At 37.1% G+C, this 21396-nt stretch overlaps 1 protein-coding gene across 1 annotated transcript; it reads left to right on the plus strand.

Moving 5' to 3' along the window:
- Nucleotides 1-21396, plus strand: LOC114363237 (uncharacterized). The gene is made up of 17 exons (XM_028318912.1): nucleotides 1-268; nucleotides 722-874; nucleotides 1182-1367; nucleotides 1692-1920; nucleotides 2236-2332; nucleotides 2546-2650; nucleotides 5045-5133; nucleotides 5414-5445; nucleotides 9668-9985; nucleotides 10508-10660; nucleotides 11153-11338; nucleotides 17120-17342; nucleotides 17958-18054; nucleotides 19063-19167; nucleotides 19838-19926; nucleotides 20564-20630; nucleotides 21242-21396. The coding sequence occupies exons 1-17, from the start codon at nucleotides 10-12 to the stop codon at nucleotides 21302-21304; spliced, it is 2451 nt and encodes an 816-aa protein (XP_028174713.1). The 5' UTR covers nucleotides 1-9; the 3' UTR covers nucleotides 21305-21396.

A 21396-nucleotide genomic window follows, 5' to 3' on the forward strand; every position in this document is an offset into this window, starting at 1 on the left:
ATATTTTCAATGGAGGGCTTAGAAGCGTACCCCGAAGAATTTGCAAATTTTTTAAAACTATCTTTGGCGTACTATAAACGTGTCAACATAACATTTTTCGATTCCAAATCCAGTTTTTGGGATAAGTATTGGCATTTCTTTGTATTACTACCACCTTTTGCATTCTTCTACTATACCATGACAATGTACATGGTAAAACTTGTTACTGAAGGCTTAGACCCGTTTGCGAAGCCGGATATGATCGCTTTGTGGCTTGTATCAAACCAAGGTTTGTATTTCTTGTTTACATGTGTTTAAAACAGGGAATGCACGGGATTTCTGTGAATCAGTAGTAAGCGTTTCAACCTCGAATAACTTGTGTAATCCCTAGAGGATCCTAAAGGATCAGCAAGATGAAGCACAGAATAAATAAGCTGATCTGGCAATAGACTGATCACGTCTACTGTAATAGAACTCCGTTGGAGTAAAAATTCCTAGCAGTTTGGAACGCCTTCTAGCTGGTAGCGACTTGAATAGAATAGCTGTGGAACAGTCGAATTAAGGCCTATTTGGGAAAGCCATGATCAATACTGGATTTATTTAGACCACGTGAAACACGAAAGGCCAGATGCAAAATCTGACAATATGCCTGAAAGTGTATCTTGCCTTCTTTTTTAATTTTTGAAATAAGTCGTGTGTTGGTAAAAAACACTATATTAAAAAAAATCCTTTTTTCTTGCAGTTATCTTTAAAGATATATTATTTACCAAAAACAAGGAGGCCGTAAGACTGGTCATCGAACATCTGGGTGCGGTTTGGAGGATGACCGATCTGACAAAAGAACAAATAATAATAAAGAATACCTCGCTCAAATTCCTTAAATACGGAATATACAGTAATGTTATTAAATTTATAACTATAGTTGATTGATTTAATAATCCGAAGCAATTATATCGAACTTTATATGGCCCTAGTAGTTAATTTTGATAAATGTAGCAAATGTAAATGATGTTAAAACTTCTCAGCCGAGCCGTTCAGTCTCTTTATGAGTCCATTTTTTACATTACCCGTTTTATGTGCTACCTATTTCCTTACTCTACTTAAATTCTTCATCTTACCCTTTTACGAGTATGATCACCTTTTTACAAAACTACTAATATAATTTGTCTAGTGTGCTTTTTTCAAATATCTTTTGTTTTTAGTATACAACAAGTCCTGCATGACAGTAGCATGGCAGTACCTTCTATACCCGTTCATCTCGATGCTGTTCAAGCACATCTTTTGGGGCAACGAAATAGAAATGGTTCTGCCGTTCCCTTGCGAGTATCCGTTTGCTATTGACAACTGGCCGGTTTATTTCGCAGTTTATGCATTACAAATATTTGGTGGTAAGTTAAAACTGTTAGGAGAGTAGTATCGGCAGGCCTCCCACTAGGTCTTAGTACTCATACTAGTGACAAGACGGACCGACGATTTGGTGAAAGTCATGCGAAATACCTGCATGCGGACCAGTAGTGGAAATACTTGGGAGAGGCCTTTGTCCAGCAGTGGATCACATTTGGCTGATACGAACGAACGTAGATGTCATCGGCAATGTAACACCTTCATAATTATTGCACGAGAAGTTAATACAATAAATGGGCATTTTCTTTGAGTTTTCATTAATGACGTCACATACTCGTACCTTGTTAAAAAGCAAGTTCTCTTTTCAGTATTACAAATGGTTTACCTATACTTGGGCGCAAATTTTCTTCTGATCAGTTTGAGCATTTACATCAGCATACAGTTTCAACTCCTGCAAGATGACTTGATTAATATTAAGCCAACGAACAATAAAAAGACCAAATATTACGAGTATTATGACACGGAAATATCTGAGTATCATGAAGGCAAGGAGTACACAATCGAAGATTTTGTCAGACGCCATCAGGATATTTTATTGTAAGTTGGTATTTTTTTATCCACAATGAGGAAGCTCTTGGCCTATATCTCACCTGATGGTAAGTGACGATCAGGCTGAAGGTGGAAGCGAGCTTCACCCGGAATCCTCAACCACGGAGGAACTGGCTATCTTACCTCTAACTGCCGGAACACATTAGATTTGCTTCGAGAAAAGGTGACACACGGTGCCTTTCTGCTGGACTTGGTAGGCACTCCCGTGTCTCCAGATTTGATGAGGTTAATGGTATTTTAGAGTTCATTACTACGTAGGTAACAAATTATAAAATGTTTGTTTAAAATTCGTCTTTGTTTAAGGTTGACGCGGCAACTGAACGATGCGTTCAACAAAATGGTATTTGTAAACTTGGTGATCGCTACAGTCGTCGTTTGTTTCTTTGCGGTTGCTGTGAAGGTAAAGCCCGCCATATTGTATGGACAGCTTGAAGCCGCTAATATCGACAGCTTCAAGCTGCGACTGTATACCAAACTACAGTATTCTACGTACGCAAACTTATACTCGGAACCGCTCAAGCAGTTGTGACTGCTTCGGGCGGTTGACTGACAGCACATGTTAAGTTTAATCGGACGATACATATTTTAAAGAATAATGGTAAATTATTTTCAGACCACCACAGATACAGCGTATAAGTTAACCAATGGAGCTGCTCTAGTTGTGTACATGGCGAACATACTCATTGTTTGCTACTGCAGTGAAATACTGAGTATATCTGTAAGTAGCTTTTTGTATCATTCTCGTTTCAGCCGAAAGACGTCCACTGCTGGACAAAGGCCTCCCCCAAGGACTTCCACAAAGACCGGTCCTGCGCCACTCGCATCCAGGCACCTCCCGCGAACTTCACCAGATCGTCGGTCCACCTAGTGGGAGGCCTGCCCACGCTAAGTCTTCCGGTAGGCACTCAAGAACTTTCCTGCCCCAGCGGCCATCAGCTCTATGAGCTATGTGCCCCGCCCACTGCCAATTGATTTTAGCGATTCTGCGGGCTATGTCAGTCACTCTGGTTCTCCTACGGATCTCCTCATTTCTCATTCGATCACACAGGGAAACTCCGAGCATAGCACGCTCCATCGCCCTTTGGGTGGCCTTTAGGCTTTTTATGAGGCCCATAGTAAGTGACCACGTCTCAGATCCGTATACCATCATACCGTATACCGTTTTGTATCATCATCATTATCCTATCACCGTCATACATTCATTTGAGTCATCAATAGCCAAACGATAGATTGCCGATTTGAAATCCGAAGAACACATTGTTCGATATCAGCCGACCACTGGACTATTGTGGTGAAACCATAATACTATATCAACTAATCCATGCTTATCATTCTAAAGCATAATAACGTAAGTGCGCCTATTAACGACCCCCCAAAATTTGTATCCTATTACCGCCCTATTTTTCTTTCTTTCATAAAAGACATAATAACAGGTTCCAGAAAACACGTTACTTAAAAAATATCTAGATATGTTTATTGACTATCAAAACGATTAAAGTTTGTGTTCGTAAATAACCAGTAAACGGAGTTATTTCACATTAAATGGGACGCGCCCGCAACGGACGCACTTTTCATACTGACGCGCTCCCAGCTACTTAAGGTGCACCTTGTTATTAATTAGCGATTTTAACACATTTAAAATGAGTATACCAACATGTTTTTGCATAACAATATTAATTCGTACTTTAGTTTCTTTAATAAACCCTCAATATAGCCCTCTCGCTGTATTTATGTGGCTTAAATACAATTTTAAATAAGGGCGGTAATAGAAACACTTTTCATAATTTGGTTTCTAATACCGACCCATGGCGTTGTTAGAATTTTGATTAAGTTTCTTATTTTAGTATTTATATCTTTAATTACGCATTTAACCTCCACTTTGTTGTCTTGATCGATTCATAAGAATATTTCACATAATTAAATCAATTAACGCCATACATTAATTGTCATAGGTTTGGCATAAAACTGCAATGAACATTAAAGAATATCTCTAATAATGTATGACAATAGATTTTATAAAAACCTGTTAAATTCTAATTAGTACTTATTTGATATAAAATAAAACCTAATAGAAATGATACTTCACTGATCACGTCTTCGTTAAAGTAGATATTTTAGCTGGTTACTGTTTTTTTTTACGGTCGGTAATAGAATAAAGTAATATTCATACTTAATTCTATTACCGCCTCATAATTATAACGCCACCTGCGAAGACTTATAAGCCTGTATTTTGTATATAACTAACATTTATGACATGACACCTAACCAATCATGCGTTATCACAACTACTATGTAACTTTTTAAGATCTTTTGGATTAATAAAAAAAAATTAAAATAATTATATAGACATTGTCCAATTGTCCATAGTTTAAATTAAAATACACAATTACACACAATTAAAATCAAAAACATCAGTCAAAAACGAAAGTCAAATTAAAAATAAAATATTAAATGCAAATTATTTTTTATTAAAAACTCAAATATACATAGTTTAAATAATGACCCCCACTACTCACTAGAAGACCTGGTATCGCGTAATCAAGTATAATTGAGGAATTTATTATTCTACTATTTCTGCTTGATTATTTATTTATTTTCGAGAAGCGTGCCTTTTCTCTTTTAACAATAAAAAAAAATAACTTGAAAAAAAAAAACAAATTTAACTAAAACTAAAAGCAAAACAAATTTAACTTGAAAAAATCAAGTGGTTCCCGAGCCTATGAGCGGGAATCGAACCCGTGCCTCTTGGAATATACCCAATTGAAGAGCAATATTCTTAGCGGTCGGTAATAGAAACAGAAAAAACGTTAATAGAAACACACCTCGTCTATAGGTCGGTAATAGAAACAACTGCTTATTCAGATTAAATTGCTATTTATTAATTATTGTGTGATTGAATACTCATTGTTACTACTTGAATTCAAAGATTACTTCATCATTGTTATAAATAAATTAAAGTGTCTTTTCTATCACCACGTCTTATATCTAATTTTCTAACGTTTATCCGAAGTCAGCTTAAACTGGCGGTAATAGGCGCATTTACGTTATTTGCTTCTATTTTTTCAACTTATGATATCCACGATGTTATTTTACCCTCCATTTATTATTCCAGAGCACGGGTATAGCGTTGTCCGCTGCCAAGAACATGTGGTACGACGGGGACTTGCGATATCAGAAGATTATTTGCATTATTATCATGAGGTATTATTTGAGACCAGATATTAAAAATCTGATATCTTGTTGATACGACGTGTTGAAGCAATTAAGAAATAACGAAAATTATCTAAGGCGCAATAAAACTCTTAATTGACATGTACCTACTTTGAAATACAACAAAGGGCGCTTAAAATGGATTTTTCAAAAAAATTAAAAACATATATCTAAATAAACAGTCTCTTACGATGCCATAATGTTATACACCCACGTTTTCGTCTGAAGAAATATTTTTTCAACATTCACGAAAATTGTTTAACCTTTTCAGATCGCAAAAGCCGTGTACTTTACTGTCGCTAAATTAGGGGAGACTGGGTACGGTTGAAACAAAGGACGGTTGAAACAGAGCAAATATCTCGTAAACGGTTCCACGGGGAGTAAGGGGTCCTAGGGGAAAAAGAAGCGGAAGACAGGTCCGAACACGAATTTAGTGCCTAATAACTTCTTAATGCGTTTACGTTGTGTATAAAACACCATTTTGTTTTTTACTACCCAAAGTAAGTATTTTTCTTTAGACATTAACGCTTATACTACCTGTTCTTTTTATGTGAATGTATCGAGTGTGCGTTTGCGATTATAATGAAGCTTTTAGAATAAGGGACAGTAACTATTTTTAATTTGTGATTATTAGTGTCGAAACTATAAAGAATATTTTACCAAAAGTGGGGTTGGGGACGGTTGAAACATTTTTTTTGGGTACGGTTGAAACAGAAAATGTATTAATGTTTATTTTTTGTAGATGCCGAGAGTTTGGGTAAGGAAGATTTCCAGGGAGGAAATTGACTTGGTAAAGCATTAGAGGAGGTAAAAGCTGGAGATTCACTGCGGAAAGCTATGGTTTGAAAAAAAAAAAAAGATTTTCGTTAACTTTCTTCAGAATGTTAATATTATTTTATTATTAATGTTTATTAGATTTGGAAATATCATTTATTTTACCATATTTCTGTTATTTTTTTAAATGTTTACTACTTATCAAAGGCTAATTATTGTTTTAGAAATATTAAATACTTAGACTGATTAATGTTATCATGTGCTACCATAATTTTAATATTCGTAGTGTTAATGATAAATAAAACACGTTTTATTAGTAATTATTCTATTATTTGTATGTATTTCAACAGACCCCAATCGCTGTTTCAACCGCCCCTGGCATGGGGACGGTTGAAACAAAATTTCTTTTTTTTTAAATTTCGTATATTTCTAAAAATAGTAACCCGGGAACTATAATGATACAGCCATATCATAGCCAAAACTTCAAATTTCAATTTCACGTATCGTAATCGTTACTAGGTTATTAAACAACAAAATTATAGGCAATAAAAGCAAAATTGTTTCAACCGTACCCAGTCTCCCCTATTCTTCAATCAGCATGAAAACGTTTAACAAGGTATGTACATGAAAGTAGGTCCAAACTGCTATGAAAGGACTACCAAAAATCATTTATTTTTATAATGTAGCAAAATAAGTAACATATTTTTTCTAGACTAGAGAAGCCCTTTGAAAAAAATATCGCAATGAAAAATAAACATTTAGTTTTTCCCAAAAAGTGTTTCCGGGAAACGATTCCAATTTATCTGTATGTATGTTATATGTATGTAAACCTTTCTCGGACTTCAAAGAATATTTGAAAAAAATAATATTATTATCGTTCTAGCCCAGACCATTAAGTCTAGCCATTGAGAATCTTAGTATAGTAAAAGTACTTCTGTATAATAATTAAAATACGAGTAGATGTAGATACGTATAAAGTACACAAGGTAGTCAGATTTCGGGAGCGGGGTGGAAGCTTTTTAAAAAGGATTATATTTAATTAAACTAAGTGATCACGTCCTCGCCGAGTTGGAGGCGATTTAATAATGATTTAATATTGTGGCCGATCGCAGTCGTCCAGTACGGTGTTTACAATTTAGTTCTGCTGACACATCTCTTATGTGAATAACAATTCTACGAATGCTTACACTGTAGAGTGGAAAGTGATGACTTATCTTGTTTAGTCTAGAGCAGAGGGAGCTGACGGATGTATAACTAGGTAGACCAACGACCTTATAAAGGCAGCAGGATGCTACATGTAGGCCCGTATGTACATAAATACCAACTGGTCACTATGGAAATCATTGGGATTGGCCTAAGTTCAGCAGTGGACGACATATGGCTGGCAATGATGTTGATGAGATACTTACCGTAAATAGATATTTAATTTTCGTCAGTGACAATTTTAGTAAAATTGTCAGGTTCAATTCATTTCTGATTTATTCAGAGCTAATATTTTACTGTGTCTCTTAATACTTATTTCTATTGCAGGCGTTAAAAACGACATATTCATATTTCTCTCTGGCAAGCCACATTTACGATGCGAGGGATTAACAAAAATAGACATAAGAGATGAAGTAAGAAGAGAGAAAATGCACTACTAAGTATTAGAAAACTGCTTCTCTGCACTCAATTAGCTGGCAGTAGGAAAAATACACAAAATGTTGTAATGAATGTTGTTGTTGTGTATTCTTACTATCAATTTGTAGATTTGAGTAATAAATAAATGCAATAAACTTTATCTAATGCATAAGCTTAAGTTTTTTCATTTTATTATACCTCATATTTTGAATTTTGTCTATGGTTGTACTTCAAATGCTTCAAAAATTAAGTAAGGCAGTAGTGGTAACATAACAACCAACAATTTTATGGACACTTAAGAAGAAATTATTACTTTAGTTACGTAACACATTTATTGACGATTGATTGAAACAAATGAGTCAATTAAATATAGAAAGGTATATTTACCGACCGTTATTACAACAAACAAAGCTTTATACCAACTGAATTTCTTTTTATTATTAATTTTCCACTTTAAAGTGAAACATAATGAAAGACAACAATCATACAAAATGTATGAAGGTTGCCTGTTAACAAACCTGTGATTATGCAATCCCTGTTTTCACCACAACTGCAACCGACGAACGAAAAAGTCTTAGAAGGGGTATACGTAAGATTTGATTTGTGGCAAACACAATTAAATAAATGGGTACTTCTCATTTACACTCAAATTTGATGGTCACACAATAATACTTCATAAACGGTTTAAGTTAGAACAATAACTTTGAAATCAGATGATAAAATATCTATTTAGCTACATCTTCTATACTTATAATAAATCTGTAGAGAGGTCAATTCTGTACATGAAATATATTTTCAAAATAACTATCAGGGGGTGATTAGTGATCGATACTGATGCCAAAAATGCAATCAGTAAAATTTTTGTCTGTCTGTCTGTCTGTCTGTCTATCTGTCTGTCTGTCTGTATGTTCCTTATAGAAACAAAAACTACTCGACGGATTTTAACGAAACTTGGTACAATTATTATTCATACTCCTGGGCAGGTTATAGGATACTTAGGAATTCCCACGGGAATTTTAATAACTAATAAATTATACGTGGTAAGTAGAGATCAGTACATCAATAAATAAATAAGGGCCTCGTATTTTTGTTGTCTGTCTGTCTGTGTGACTGTATGTATGTCTCTTTATGTGACTGTGTGTGTATCTGTTTGTAAGATAAATTTAATCTGAAGTTTGAGTTAAAAGTTGTACAACAAAAATACGAGGCCCTCTGGCCTTAATAAAAATATATTTTCGTTGAGGGACTGATAATCAGTTAGAGTTCTTTTTATTGAGGTACTGATAATCCTTTTTTTGCTTCTTTAGCAATTCAGAATGCCACCAGTGTCACCCTTAAAACCAATTGCGTAGAATCTTGTAACTTAGTAGGTGACGTAATCGGTAAAATTTTATCTTGTATTTAAGTAGGTACCTATTTATATTATGTTATTGCTATTTATCTATGAAAATAAGACAAAATATATGTTTTATAAACACTTTAGAGTCATTTACAGTAGTAAAGTTTAAAAAAAATATTGCTGTGAAGTACAGAATCACTTTCGTGGCATCAAAAAATTCAAAACGTTAAAGCTTCCAAACGAGACTCACTATTTGACTGATTTACTGAGAATACAATCTTCACATCAAGCGCTACAATTTTTGTTTACAAAAAAATGAAATAAGTTAGAAATAAAATTCGCCACGAAGGTGACGATGAGAACCGTGGCGATGAGAAATAGCCAAATCTCTATTGAGACCAAAATAACATGCATTGAAACATAGATCACTTACATGAGTGCGATGTCAATGACGAGTCATAAAAATTACTAGCGGACTGCGATGTAGGACAAGGTGCGGTATAGATAAATGACTTGAAAGCTCTAACTAAAGCTTCATTAACCAGAATTCTAACATTTGGTTAAAATTCAAGAATACACAGATCCAAATCTCTGACTAATTAAATTTGAAACTAACCACACGTTTGTAACGAGGACAAAGATGCATTTGTGTTTTTCGTTCACCAGTAACAAAATGATATGTTACCTTCTTGTTAAAAATTCTTTTGAAATAGTAAATGGCTCCACTACATGCAGTTTAAGAAAATATTCCATTATTCTTGATTGAAAAGCTGGATCATTTGTTTGTATAAGTTTTTTTTTCTTTTTCGACTGTTTTAGTTGGATGGTATAACACCATACAATATTTTGCAATGGAGGGCTTAGAAGCGTACCCCGAAGAATTTGTAAATTCTTTAAAACTATCTTTGGAGTACTATAAACGTGTCAACATAACATTTTTCGGTTCCAAGACCAGTTTTTGGGATAAGTATCGGCATTTCTTTGTTTTCGGCATACCTTTTGCTTTCTTCTACTATACTGTGACAATGTACATGGTAAAAGTTGTAGCTGAAGGCTTAGACCCGTTTGCGAAGCCGGATATGATCGCTTTGTGGCTTATATCAACCCAAGGTTTGTATTTGTTGATGTTACAGACAAAACTCATAATCGGTCCTGCTGGCTCAGCTGGTAGGGTAAAAAGATTATGAGACATGTAGAGGCTCCTTAAGAGCAAAATGACGATTTGTAAGAACTATTTATTAGTCTAAAAACAAATTGACTTTGACTTTGGTCAAAACCACTTTTGACTGCTAATCAAAAGTGAAAGCACTCAAAAGTGATTTTGACCGACGCCCTTGTACAAAACCACTTTTGACTGGGAAAATAAGCCAAAAGTGGTTTTGACCGATTATGAGTTTTGACTGTAACATTTATGTACGGTAAATGTGATAAATGTGAAAATTGTTAATAATAACCGGTTATTATGAATAATTACCTCATGATTTCGTAAATGTGATAAATATGAAATCGTTCGTTCATTCGTTCGTTCGTTTCAGCCAAAGGACGTCCACTGATTTTCCAGCCAAATATGAAATCATTTTAATAAAACTAAATAGGCGGCTTAGGGGTGACCTTTAACCTTTGATCTTGCAGTTATCTTCAAATACATATTATTTACAAAAAACAAGGAGGGCGTAAGACTGGTCATCGAACATCTGGGTGCGGTTTGGAGGATGACTGATCTGACAAAAGAACAAATATTAATAAAGAATTCCTCGCTAAAATTCCTTAAATACGGACTATACAGTAATGTATCTGTTACTACTATATTATGATTAATTAATTTAATAAATTTAACATTTTAATATTCCTGCGAAGCAATAATATCGAAATTAATATTATGATCCTAGTAGGTACCTATTTATTTTAAAACCTATCATTGCAAATTGAAATGATGTTGAAACCTCACAGGCAGTTCATGATATACTTTTTAAATACATACATAGTAACACCCAGACCCGTCACAGAAATTAAAATTCATCATTTCAATTTCTGCCGGCCGGGAATCGAACCCGGGACCTCTCGGCATAGTAGTTCGTTTAAAGGTGCGTACGGATTGCGCGTACCCTGGGTACGCGTACTCAGTATACGCGTATCCGGAACGCCTAGTCCATGTATGTATGGACCAGTCCATGTATGTATAGACTAGGCGTTCCAGAAACAGGGTACGCGCAATCCGTACGCACCTTTAGAACCACTACACCAAACGGCCGACCGTTTATATCTTTTGTTTTTTAGTATACAACAAGTCCTGCATGACAACAGCATGGCAGTACTTTCTGTACCCGTTCATCTCGATGCTGTTCAAGCACATCTTTTGGGGCAACGAAATAGAAATGGTTCTGCCGTTCCCTTGCGAGTATCCGTTTGCTGTCGACAACTGGCCGGTTTATTTGGCAGTTTATGCATTACAAATCATTGGTGGTAAGTAAAATGTCATAAGTCTAAAAGTTATTACCATTTGATACCTTTTTATTTGTTGCATGAGAAAAGTACCTAAATAATATGGACTATCCTTTTGACTAAGATCTCCTATTAAACGCTATACGCGTTCCTATCGACGTCCATACGCCTACATTAACGTTTGAAATAGACTTGATACACAGTACATTTCTATAGTAAGCATTATGACACAGCCTACGGCATTTATAGGAGACCACGAGTTTAATTTTGGTTAATTTTGATTTCGGCGGTCGGCCGTCACTTAGTAAACATCTGTGTTCGTTAGCTCCGTAAACAAATCAGTAAATTGTTGGTAAAAAGTGTAATACCAGTGTCTAGTGCGCAATATTCTTAAAGCCTGTGATCTACACTACATTGGGAAGTGATCAGTTTTCATAAATACGTTATAATAGTCAAGTTATAAGCGAATACATTTCAATATTTTAATCGGCCGTTACAAACTGTACCGCCCGCTACGCTACGCGGTACGCTCGCAGCGCTGAGTCACCGTCCGCCGCCCGAGCTCCAAGCTGCGTTCTGCGATCGAGATGACGTCACTACGCCAAGTTAACTGCGCGGGTTGCCGCGGCGTTATTATGGAAGACAGCGCGTATATGAGGTGTACCAAATGTAAACAATACTTTGATCTCATATGTGCCAATTTTACCGCAGAGATATTTGTTACATTGACACCAGAATATAAAACGATTTGGATATGTTGCGAATGTAAAAGCAAAATACCGAAAAATGATAACTCGCTAACGCCTGTGCGCCGCCAGCTAAGTCAAAATACGGGTGTTGTTAGTGATGTCTTGTTGCATGGCCCTGATAATGTTACGGTCCGTAATGTGCGGCGCCCGGTGCCAAAGTTGGTTGAGCCTGTTGAAGTAACGATGATGCACGACTCCAGCTCCAATAATATGATTACTGTAATTCAGGAAATAAAGCAAATGCAGGATGGATTTGAATCGCGCCTTACCGAGAGACTTTGCACATTATTAACCCAGCAATTCAACGAATTTAAGGCGACGGTGTATGAAAAAATTTGTCAATTGACCTGCAAAGTTGACAAATTGGAAGACATGATCCAAAACAGGGACAAATACAGTGCTGTGTCAGCACAGGATAAGGTGGCCGAGGTACAGCAGTCATCAAACATGGATAATGGAAAGACTAAGCCGAAACAAAATTATTCTCGTCAGAATAAGAAAGAAGCTGCAGGGAAAGCTGGCACGCAGACTAAGTTAGGAGTGCCTTCTACCTCTCTGGCACCTGTTCCTACCCGTACTCAGGCTCTGGTATCTGATGTCGCCACTCCAATTAAGAACCCGATCAATAGAGCAACTCAGAAATCCGGAGACATTACCACTGTGCAAAAAAACACAGAAGAGTGGACTCAGGTTAGACGTAAATCTGGGCGAGCGTCATTACCTAGTGTGCTCCGCGGCACCGCAGCTCCAGGGACCACTACGTTGCGTGCATCTGAAAGATGGAGGTATCTGCATCTCTATTATGTGCAGGAGGGCACAACAGCTGAGCAGGTCCATGATTGTCTTCGTTCTATCAATGGAAATGTTGATTACACAGNGTACACAGTTGAGGAACTGAAATCCAGAGGACGCTACTCTTCATTTAAGCTAGGTGTCCCAGCGAAGATTGCCGATAGTGTTATGTCTCCCAATAACTGGGCTGAAGACATTTGCATTAAGCCATGGCGGCAGAATTTTCGTGCCAAAGATAAAAGTCCGTAGATTGATTTACTGTTATCAAAACGTCAGAGGGCTACGTTCGAAAACTGTAACTTTTAAAAATAATGTGACACAATGTAACTTCGATGTGATTGCTTTGACTGAAACCTTTTTGACTAGTTCTATATCAGACGGTGAACTGTTTACTTCGGAGTATGTGGTAGTACGTAAGGACAGAAATGGTGACACTGGTTGGGGAGGAGTGCTCTTGGCCGTACGGAAATGCTACACAGTACAGCACGTAACTAATATTGATGCTTTTACGTCTGATATGGAACTAATTTTTGCCCTTGTCAGTGGGAAAGGCATTGGTAAGTTTTTATGTTGTGTTGTCTACCTACCTCCCAGTTATAATGATGACCAATATCTCAGTGTTTTAACTTGCATTGAGAATGCTATTGTTACATACTCGTCCTTCAATGTTATAATCCTAGGAGATTTTAATTTAAACTCTTGTAGTGTACATGTTAAATCCTATTTTGATTCTTTTTGTGACTTTTGTGGGGTACAGCAACGTAACATTGTGTATAATAATCGTGGCGGCATGTTAGATCTCGTATTAAGTGATCTTGACCCTGAGCTTATTACCGTGTCCGATGGTTGTGAACCCTTAGTACCAATCGATGAGTACCACCCTCCACTAGAGGTGACGATCAGATTTTGGTGCGGCGCACCGGCCCTGTCCCCGTCCTCTCAGCTACCCGCACAACGTCCTGGACATCGCCCGGACTGGAATTGGCGTAAGGCCGATTACCAAAATTTGTATGCGGCATTAGGATGCATGAATTGGTCTGATTTATATGAATTAACTGACATTGACGCTGCAGTTGCACTATTTTATGACCGTATTTACAATTGTATTGATCAACATGTTCCTGCCAAATCCCGTTACGTACCAAATCGCAAATTCGTGTATCCAAAATGGTTTACTGCCGATATTATAAGCAATATACGTAAAAAATATTATCACTTGAAACGGTTTAAGGCTGAAGGCAAAGAATTTAACAAGGAATTATTTAGATATTATAGATGGCATGTTAAAAACTTGATTGACAATGCAGAGAAGCAGCACCTATATTTGACTGAAAAAAGTATTTCTGATAACCCAGCAAAATTCTGGGAGTACGTTAAAGACAAGAAAAAGGATAGGCAGTCCTTAAATGTATATATGGCTGGTAACACTGAGGTTGTTGATCAAGCGGCAGCAGATGCTTTCGCGGATTATTTTAGTTCCGTATATCAGCAGGGGTGCCCGTATTGGACCCAGTCGATGCGATACAGACAGCACATAGTCAATGTAATGCTAACTATATTTCGGTAAATGCAGTTGATGATAGGGATCTCATTAAAGCAGTTAGTCGATTAAAGCCGAGATCATCGAGTGGTCCCGACGGTATTCCTGTATTTTTAGCAAAGGACTGCATATCCGCTTTCGAAGGTCCTCTTCTCTATCTTTTCAACTTGCTACTGTTTTACTCAAAGTACCCACAACACTGGAAAGTTTCTAGAGTCACACCAGTTCCTAAGTCTGATAGTGGTAATGATGTATCTTCTTTTAGACCGATTGCAGTGTTATCAGTCTTTGCAAAAATATTTGAGACAGTACTGTGCCAACAAATCAACAGGCAAATTGCAAATCTATTACATGATAGTCAACACGGTTTTAGAATTGCTCGTTCTACTACAACCAACCTAATAGCCCATGTAGACTTTGCATNTAGCAACCCATTTTTACGTGGAGGTAATTCGAACTGACACCCCAAGGAAAACTATAGGGTGTTTAATGAAATAAAATATGTAAAAAATGTTTGATTTACATGGTATTGGTTTTGTTTAAAAGATGTTCTTATGCCATTTATGTTTCAAAATGATTTCGGGCCAAGGGCGCCACGGTTGGCTCAAATGTAGCGTAATCGAGATGTCCAATTTTGAATTTCTTTTTCGAGCAACTGGGGCCATACATCGGCAATAACGCGACGAATGTTGGCATTGAATTCCGTAGTTTATCTGCGCAGTAGTGGACTTCACGTATCCGCAGAGAAAATAATCCATAGGTTCGCGTGGTGGTTGGATATTAAAACCATAGCTCTTCCACCTCAATATCATTCATCTGAGGAATAAAAAGTTACGAAAATTACGTCGACCGTAATAGGCGTTTGTATGGAAAACTGAACCATGATTTTCAAAATATATTTTTGCACAATTTGCAAGTGTTGCGTTGTTCCGAAGTAATTCTATTTAATTATGAAATGGCAAAACATACTGACCACAAGTGTACCACCAACTATCCAATTAACTGTCACTAGAAAAAGTCTAAGCAATTTAAAGTTGTATACCTCTAAAAACAATACCACAACAACACCCTTTATAACGGTTAAGATACATTAGTTAGTTTTAGAGTAATAGTCATTTGACTCATGTATAAAAATTCCTTAGAAGAAAATATGAAAAGTGACTTTAGATGAAGTAATTGCTTGCTTCTGAAATATGTGTATGTAGACTTTGTATATGCTGAATTGGATGCTGGTAGGCAGGTGGACGCTGCCTACTTTGATTTCAAAAAAGCATTTGACTTGGTTGACAATGACATCTTATTACGTAAATTGGCAGCGTTAGGCTTTACACCAAAACTTGTAGCGTTTTTTTCAAACTATCTGCGTGATAGGCGTCAATTTGTTAGGGTTGGTGAGTTCGTGTCCAGTGATTATTTTACAAGATCAGGAGTTAGTCAAGGAAGTACGCTTGGGCCTTTGCTTTTTCTGATTTTCATAAATGACCTGCCGGAAAGGGTTATCGCTTCCAAATGCTTACTATTCGCAGATGACCTCAAACTGAGCCTAGGCATAGATGACCCAACCGATGGCGACACTCTTCAGAGAGACATCAATGCGGTTGTGGATTGGAGTGTTTCGAACCGTCTTCCATTTAATAAAAATAAATGTAAGATCATAACTTTCACGCGTAAACGTTGTCCACTTCTATTAGTTTATAATCTATCTGACGCACCCTTGCAGAGGGTAAGTGAAATACGTGACTTAGGTTTAATATTAGATTCCAGATTGGACTTTCATAACCATGTGATCAGTGTTTGTAAAAAGACCAGCAAAATGCTTGGTTTTGTCATGCGCACTTCGTCTCAGTTTAACGGATCAGGGGTCCCATTGGTACTGTACAATGCGTATGTACGAAGTATACTCGAATACGGTGCCATTATATGGGATCCATTTGAAACAAAGTATTGTCTCATGATTGAGAGGGTACAACGCAAATTTTCACGCTGGCTATATAAGAGGAAATACGGTTACTACCCGTACCTATATCCGTCTTTATTTGTATCTGGTATGGTTGGATTAGATACGCTTAAATTTAGGAGAACCATGCAGACGATAATTCACTATTTGTGTATTATACACAATAGGATTGATAGCCCGACGACGCTGAGTAAAGTGGGGCTACTAGCTCCCAAGCGCCTGAGTTGGGACGAGGAAGGAACGGTAGCGCCGCGGCGGCAGCCGCGCCTGCTGTGGTGCCCGCCCGCGCGCACTAGGTACGCCGCACACGCGCCCACCACTCGTGCTTTGCGCCTAATTGGGGATATGCTCGCTCACGATTATGATACCGACCTATTTGCTGACAGTCTTGGGCAGTTGTGTTGCAAAGCCTTTTCGTTTATTAATGACATTTGTACTTAATTAACATTGTGTGACTTGTTTTAATGTTTATTTCTGACTGCAATGATTTGTGTTGACTTGACTGTTTTACATTATGTTCTTCCTTGGACGCCTGTCTCTGGAGCTATGACTTGTATTTAATGACCATATTAATGATAATGTATTTTATTTTTGTATTTGATTTGACATGGTAATCCTAATTTATGACATGCAACTAAATGTAAATTAATTATATTATATGTATGTGTTTTGGACCTGTCTGTAAACATACATTTTCTGATAATAAATAAATAAATAAATAATGGTGTCACGTATCTTGTAAAAAAAGCAAGTTCTCTTTGCAGCATTACAAATGGTTCATCTATACCTGGCTCCAAATTTTCTACTGACCAATTTGAGCATTCACATCAGCACACAGTTTCGACTCCTGCAAGACGATCTGATTAATATTAAGCCAACGAACAACAAAAAGACTAAATACCAATATGACATGGAAATAACTAAGTATTATGAAGGCAAGGAGTACACAATCGAAGACTTTGTTAGAAGACATCAGGATATTATATTGTAAGTTGGTATTTAAGTAAGTATCATCATATCGATGACATCATAAAAGTAGCAGGGAAGCTTGGACGCAGGCCGCTACCAATCGATCAACATGGAAAGCATTGGGGGAGGCTTATGTCCAGCAGTGGACGTTCTATGGCTGAAATGATGATGATGGTATTTGAGTTGCTTCGAGAAAAGGTGACACATGGTGCCATTCTGCTGGACACACGGTGTCTACACTGTAGACAGTTGCATTGTCTTGCCGTCGCTCGATGTCACTCGCTTAGTTGGCCGAGGTAAGTCAACTGCCAACGTGTATGGAACTCATTTGGTGTAGTCAAAAATCAAAATCAAAATAGTTTGTTACTACTTGCAATCACTCGCGACCACGTCTTGCCGCACTTCGGAACGTTGTCGGTTTTTCAGCACAAATCAAAGGCGCTCGCGCGCACTCGGTCAATAGTGTTCACATGTTTGTCCGCGTATTTTGCATTGGTTTTCGACAAACTTGCCAAACGTCGAGGCAATACCACTTGCCTTGTATTAATTTGACTACACTCGCATTGGCCTAAGCTCGGCCAACGTGACTTAACAAATAATAAAATGATTGTTTAAAATTCGTCTTTGTTTAAGGTTGACGCGGCAACTGAACGATGCGTTCAACAAAATGGTATTTGTAAACTTGGTGATCTCTACAGTCGTCGTTTGTTTCTTTGCGGTTGCTGTGAAGGTAAGGCCAGGCCTGACATCTCCGCGAGTTTACATCGAAAACAAAACACGCACGATGGCCCACCTACAGGATACTATTCGACAAGGCCTCACATACGAGCGAACATTGACTCACGCACGCGTATTCTTGTGTATGATGGAAGAAAATAAAGAAAATATTGAACTAAATACTGTGCAGTATTTAACTGCCTAAATAATAATAAAAACATAGAATGAACTTTTATAAGTTGCCTCAAGACACTGAGAGGTAAATAAGTAGTTAATATTATTCATGATAATTCATGCTAAATCATGTATCTCCTCCGCCATTTTCCGCAGTTTGGCACCTCACGTCACATAATTTTACCGATGTCAGCCCTATAGCTTCGGCGCAGTGCCGATCACTGACGTTTGTCAACAAAATGGTGCTTGACTCTTGAGACAGGCTAAATTACACCATATTGTTAATGACATTGAGCATACATTTTTTAAAATACCTTCGAGAAGTAAATCTTCTGTGCGTAGTACTTATTATTATTCTGTGGTAAGGCCTGTCATATTACTTTTTATTTTTTTTATTTTATAGGAAAACACAACACATTACATCATTTAGATTAATACTAAATTTACAATTGTGTTGAACAAGAAAGTAATCCTTTAGCGCAGTGGTTCCCAAAGTTGTCTGGGCTACGACTCATACAAGTTCCCAAACTCGGAACCCACCTACCTATAGGAAATTTCGCCCTCTGCCCTGCGGTTTGATCGGTAGGGTGGTGTGTCGTTCTACAGGCTTGGCCCACTCAATGTGTGTTGCGACCCATAGTTTGGGAAACCCTGCTTTAGCGTGTTTCCACGGCATACTAGTAATGAAAGAAAGAAAGATACATTTATTACAATGAGAAGCTGACTGCTTCGGGCGGTTGACATCACATGTAAATTTATACAATTAATGCATAAGTTAATTTAATAGGACGATACATTTTAAAGAACAATGGTAATATGATTTCTTTTTCTCCACAATGATTTTCAGACCACCATAGATCCGGCGTACAAGTTAACTAATGGAGCTGCTTTAGTTGCGTACATGGCGAATTTACTCATCGTTTGCTACTGCAGTGAAATGCTAAGTATATCTGTAAGTGTTTTGTATTATATTATGATGATGCATTCTACCACCGTCATACATTCATTTGAGGCAACAATAGCCAAAAGATGGACTCATCATCATCATTTCAGCCATAGGATGTCCACTGCTAAACATAGGCCTCCCCCAATGACTTCCACATCGCACGGTTGGTAGCGGCCTGCATCCAGCGGAAGGCGCTGGACTGCTACCTTTATTAGGTCGTCGGTCCACCTTGTGGGTGGACGTCTCACGCTGCGTTTTCCGGTACGAGGCCTCCACTCCAGAACCTTGCTGCGCCATCGGCCGTCAGTTCTGCGTACTGTGTGCCCTACCCATTGCCACTGATTGCCAAACGATGGACTGCCGATTTGAAATCCCTCAGCCGACCGCTGGACTATTGTGATAAAAGGGGAGTAACTAGAGCGATTAACGGGAATAATGAAGTAATTTATGCACAACAAATTACCAAACACTCTTTACAAATACCTACCTTTATTTTCGATCTCGAAAACAAATGTGGACCACATTTATACGAATACACACCGATACGAAATAATTATTATTTTCATACTCATAATATATCAACTAATCCATGCTTATCATTCTAGAGCGTAATATCATTTTATTTTGAACTTTTGATATCCACGATGTTATTTTTACCCTCCATTTATTATTCCAGAGCACGGGTATAGCGTTGTCCGCTGCCAAGAACATGTGGTACGACGGGGACTTGCGATACCAGAAGATTATTTGTATTATTATCATGAGGTATTCTATATTATTTGAGACCAGTCTTATTAATATCTTAGACCCACGTCATAAAGATACTCTCATAGATCTATTTGGCATCAGTTTCTTTGATTTACTTTATGGACATAATCCTAGTTTAAGAAAACATATATTAATTCGAAAATAAATAAGATGTAGAGCTTCGTAGAATATGAGCCGTTGGTCCAATTAAGCCATGTACGAGTATGATATGACGTGTTTAAGCAATTAAGCATTAACGAAAATTATCTAAGACGCAATAAAACTTTTAATTGACATGTAATTTGAAGTGACAAAAGGTGCTTAAAATGTATTTTCAAATAAAATGAAAACATTTCCAAATATACGGTCTCTTAGGCCCAGAACAGACGGTGAAACGCAACTGCAACGAAACTGCAACTGCTAGTTACTTTTGAGTTGCATCTAAGTTTCTGCCATAGCGTCCGTTGAGAGACCACACATGACGCGACCATTTTGAAACTTTCAGTTTCAGTTTCATTCATCAGAATCATCAGAAAGTTGCAGTTGCATTTCTCCGTCTATTCTGGCCCTTACGATGTCATAATATTAAAATACGCCCACGCTTACGCATGATTTTTTTTATTTAACATTCACGAAAATTATTTAACCTTTTCAGATCGCAAAAGCCGTGTACTTTACTGGCGTTAAATTATTATTCAATCAGCATGAAAACGTTTAACAGAGTATGTATGAAAGTAGGCCCAAACTTTTTGCTATGAAAGGACTACCTTAAGTATAATTTGTTATGTTTCAAGGCCAGTGTATATATTTTTTATACCAAAGAGACGGCGCCGCGCTTTTTGAAAAAAAATATCGCAATTGAAATCCATCTCATGGAAAAATAAACATTTAGTTTTTCCCAAATTTGAAATGATTCCGGAAAACGTTTCCAATTTGACTGTTAATAAAAACTTTTCTCGGACTTCAAGGAATATTTGAAAATACTAACATCGGTCTAGCGCCACTCTAGCCCATAACAAGCGGCTAGCCGTTTCAAGTTTTAACGTTTAGAAAAACATTTATCGATAAATAAATACACAATTTCAGTAAGAACTTTCGAGCACTCATAAATGTAGTACAACGGTCGAGTTCAACGCCCGTATTCACAAACGATACTTGCTTAAGTGAAGCAGCAAATCGAACGCACAGCGTTGAATAGAGAGAGCTTTATGATTGGTTCGTGTGTCACCTTGTACTCATAGTAATGTTTGTGAATACGGGCGTTATTCACTTCAGATTTATTCTAAAAAAGTTAATATTTTACAGTTTTTGAATAATCCTTATTTTATTTCAGGCGTTAAAAACGACATATTCATATTTCTCTTTAGCAAGCCACATTTACGATGCGAGGGATTAACAAAGATAGAAAAGAAAGAAAATACACTACTGAGTATTAGAAAACTATTTCACTGCAATCAATTAGCTGGCAGTAGGAAAAATATAATGACA

Source organism: Ostrinia furnacalis, unplaced genomic scaffold, assembly GCF_004193835.3.
Source record: "Ostrinia furnacalis isolate ACB-3 unplaced genomic scaffold, ASM419383v2 OfSCF7032, whole genome shotgun sequence".
Classification (NCBI taxonomy): domain Eukaryota; kingdom Metazoa; phylum Arthropoda; class Insecta; order Lepidoptera; family Crambidae; genus Ostrinia; species Ostrinia furnacalis.

Coding starts and splice junctions, on each gene's coding strand:
- LOC114363237 (XM_028318912.1), top strand. CDS start 10: ATGGAGGGCTTAGAAGCGTACCCCGAAGAATTTGCAAATTTTTTAAAA. Junction 1,368..1,691: donor TGCATTACAAATATTTGGTG/GTAAGTTAAAAC, acceptor TTCTCTTTTCAG/TATTACAAATGGTTTACCTA. Junction 10,661..11,152: donor CCTTAAATACGGACTATACA/GTAATGTATCTG, acceptor TTTGTTTTTTAG/TATACAACAAGTCCTGCATG.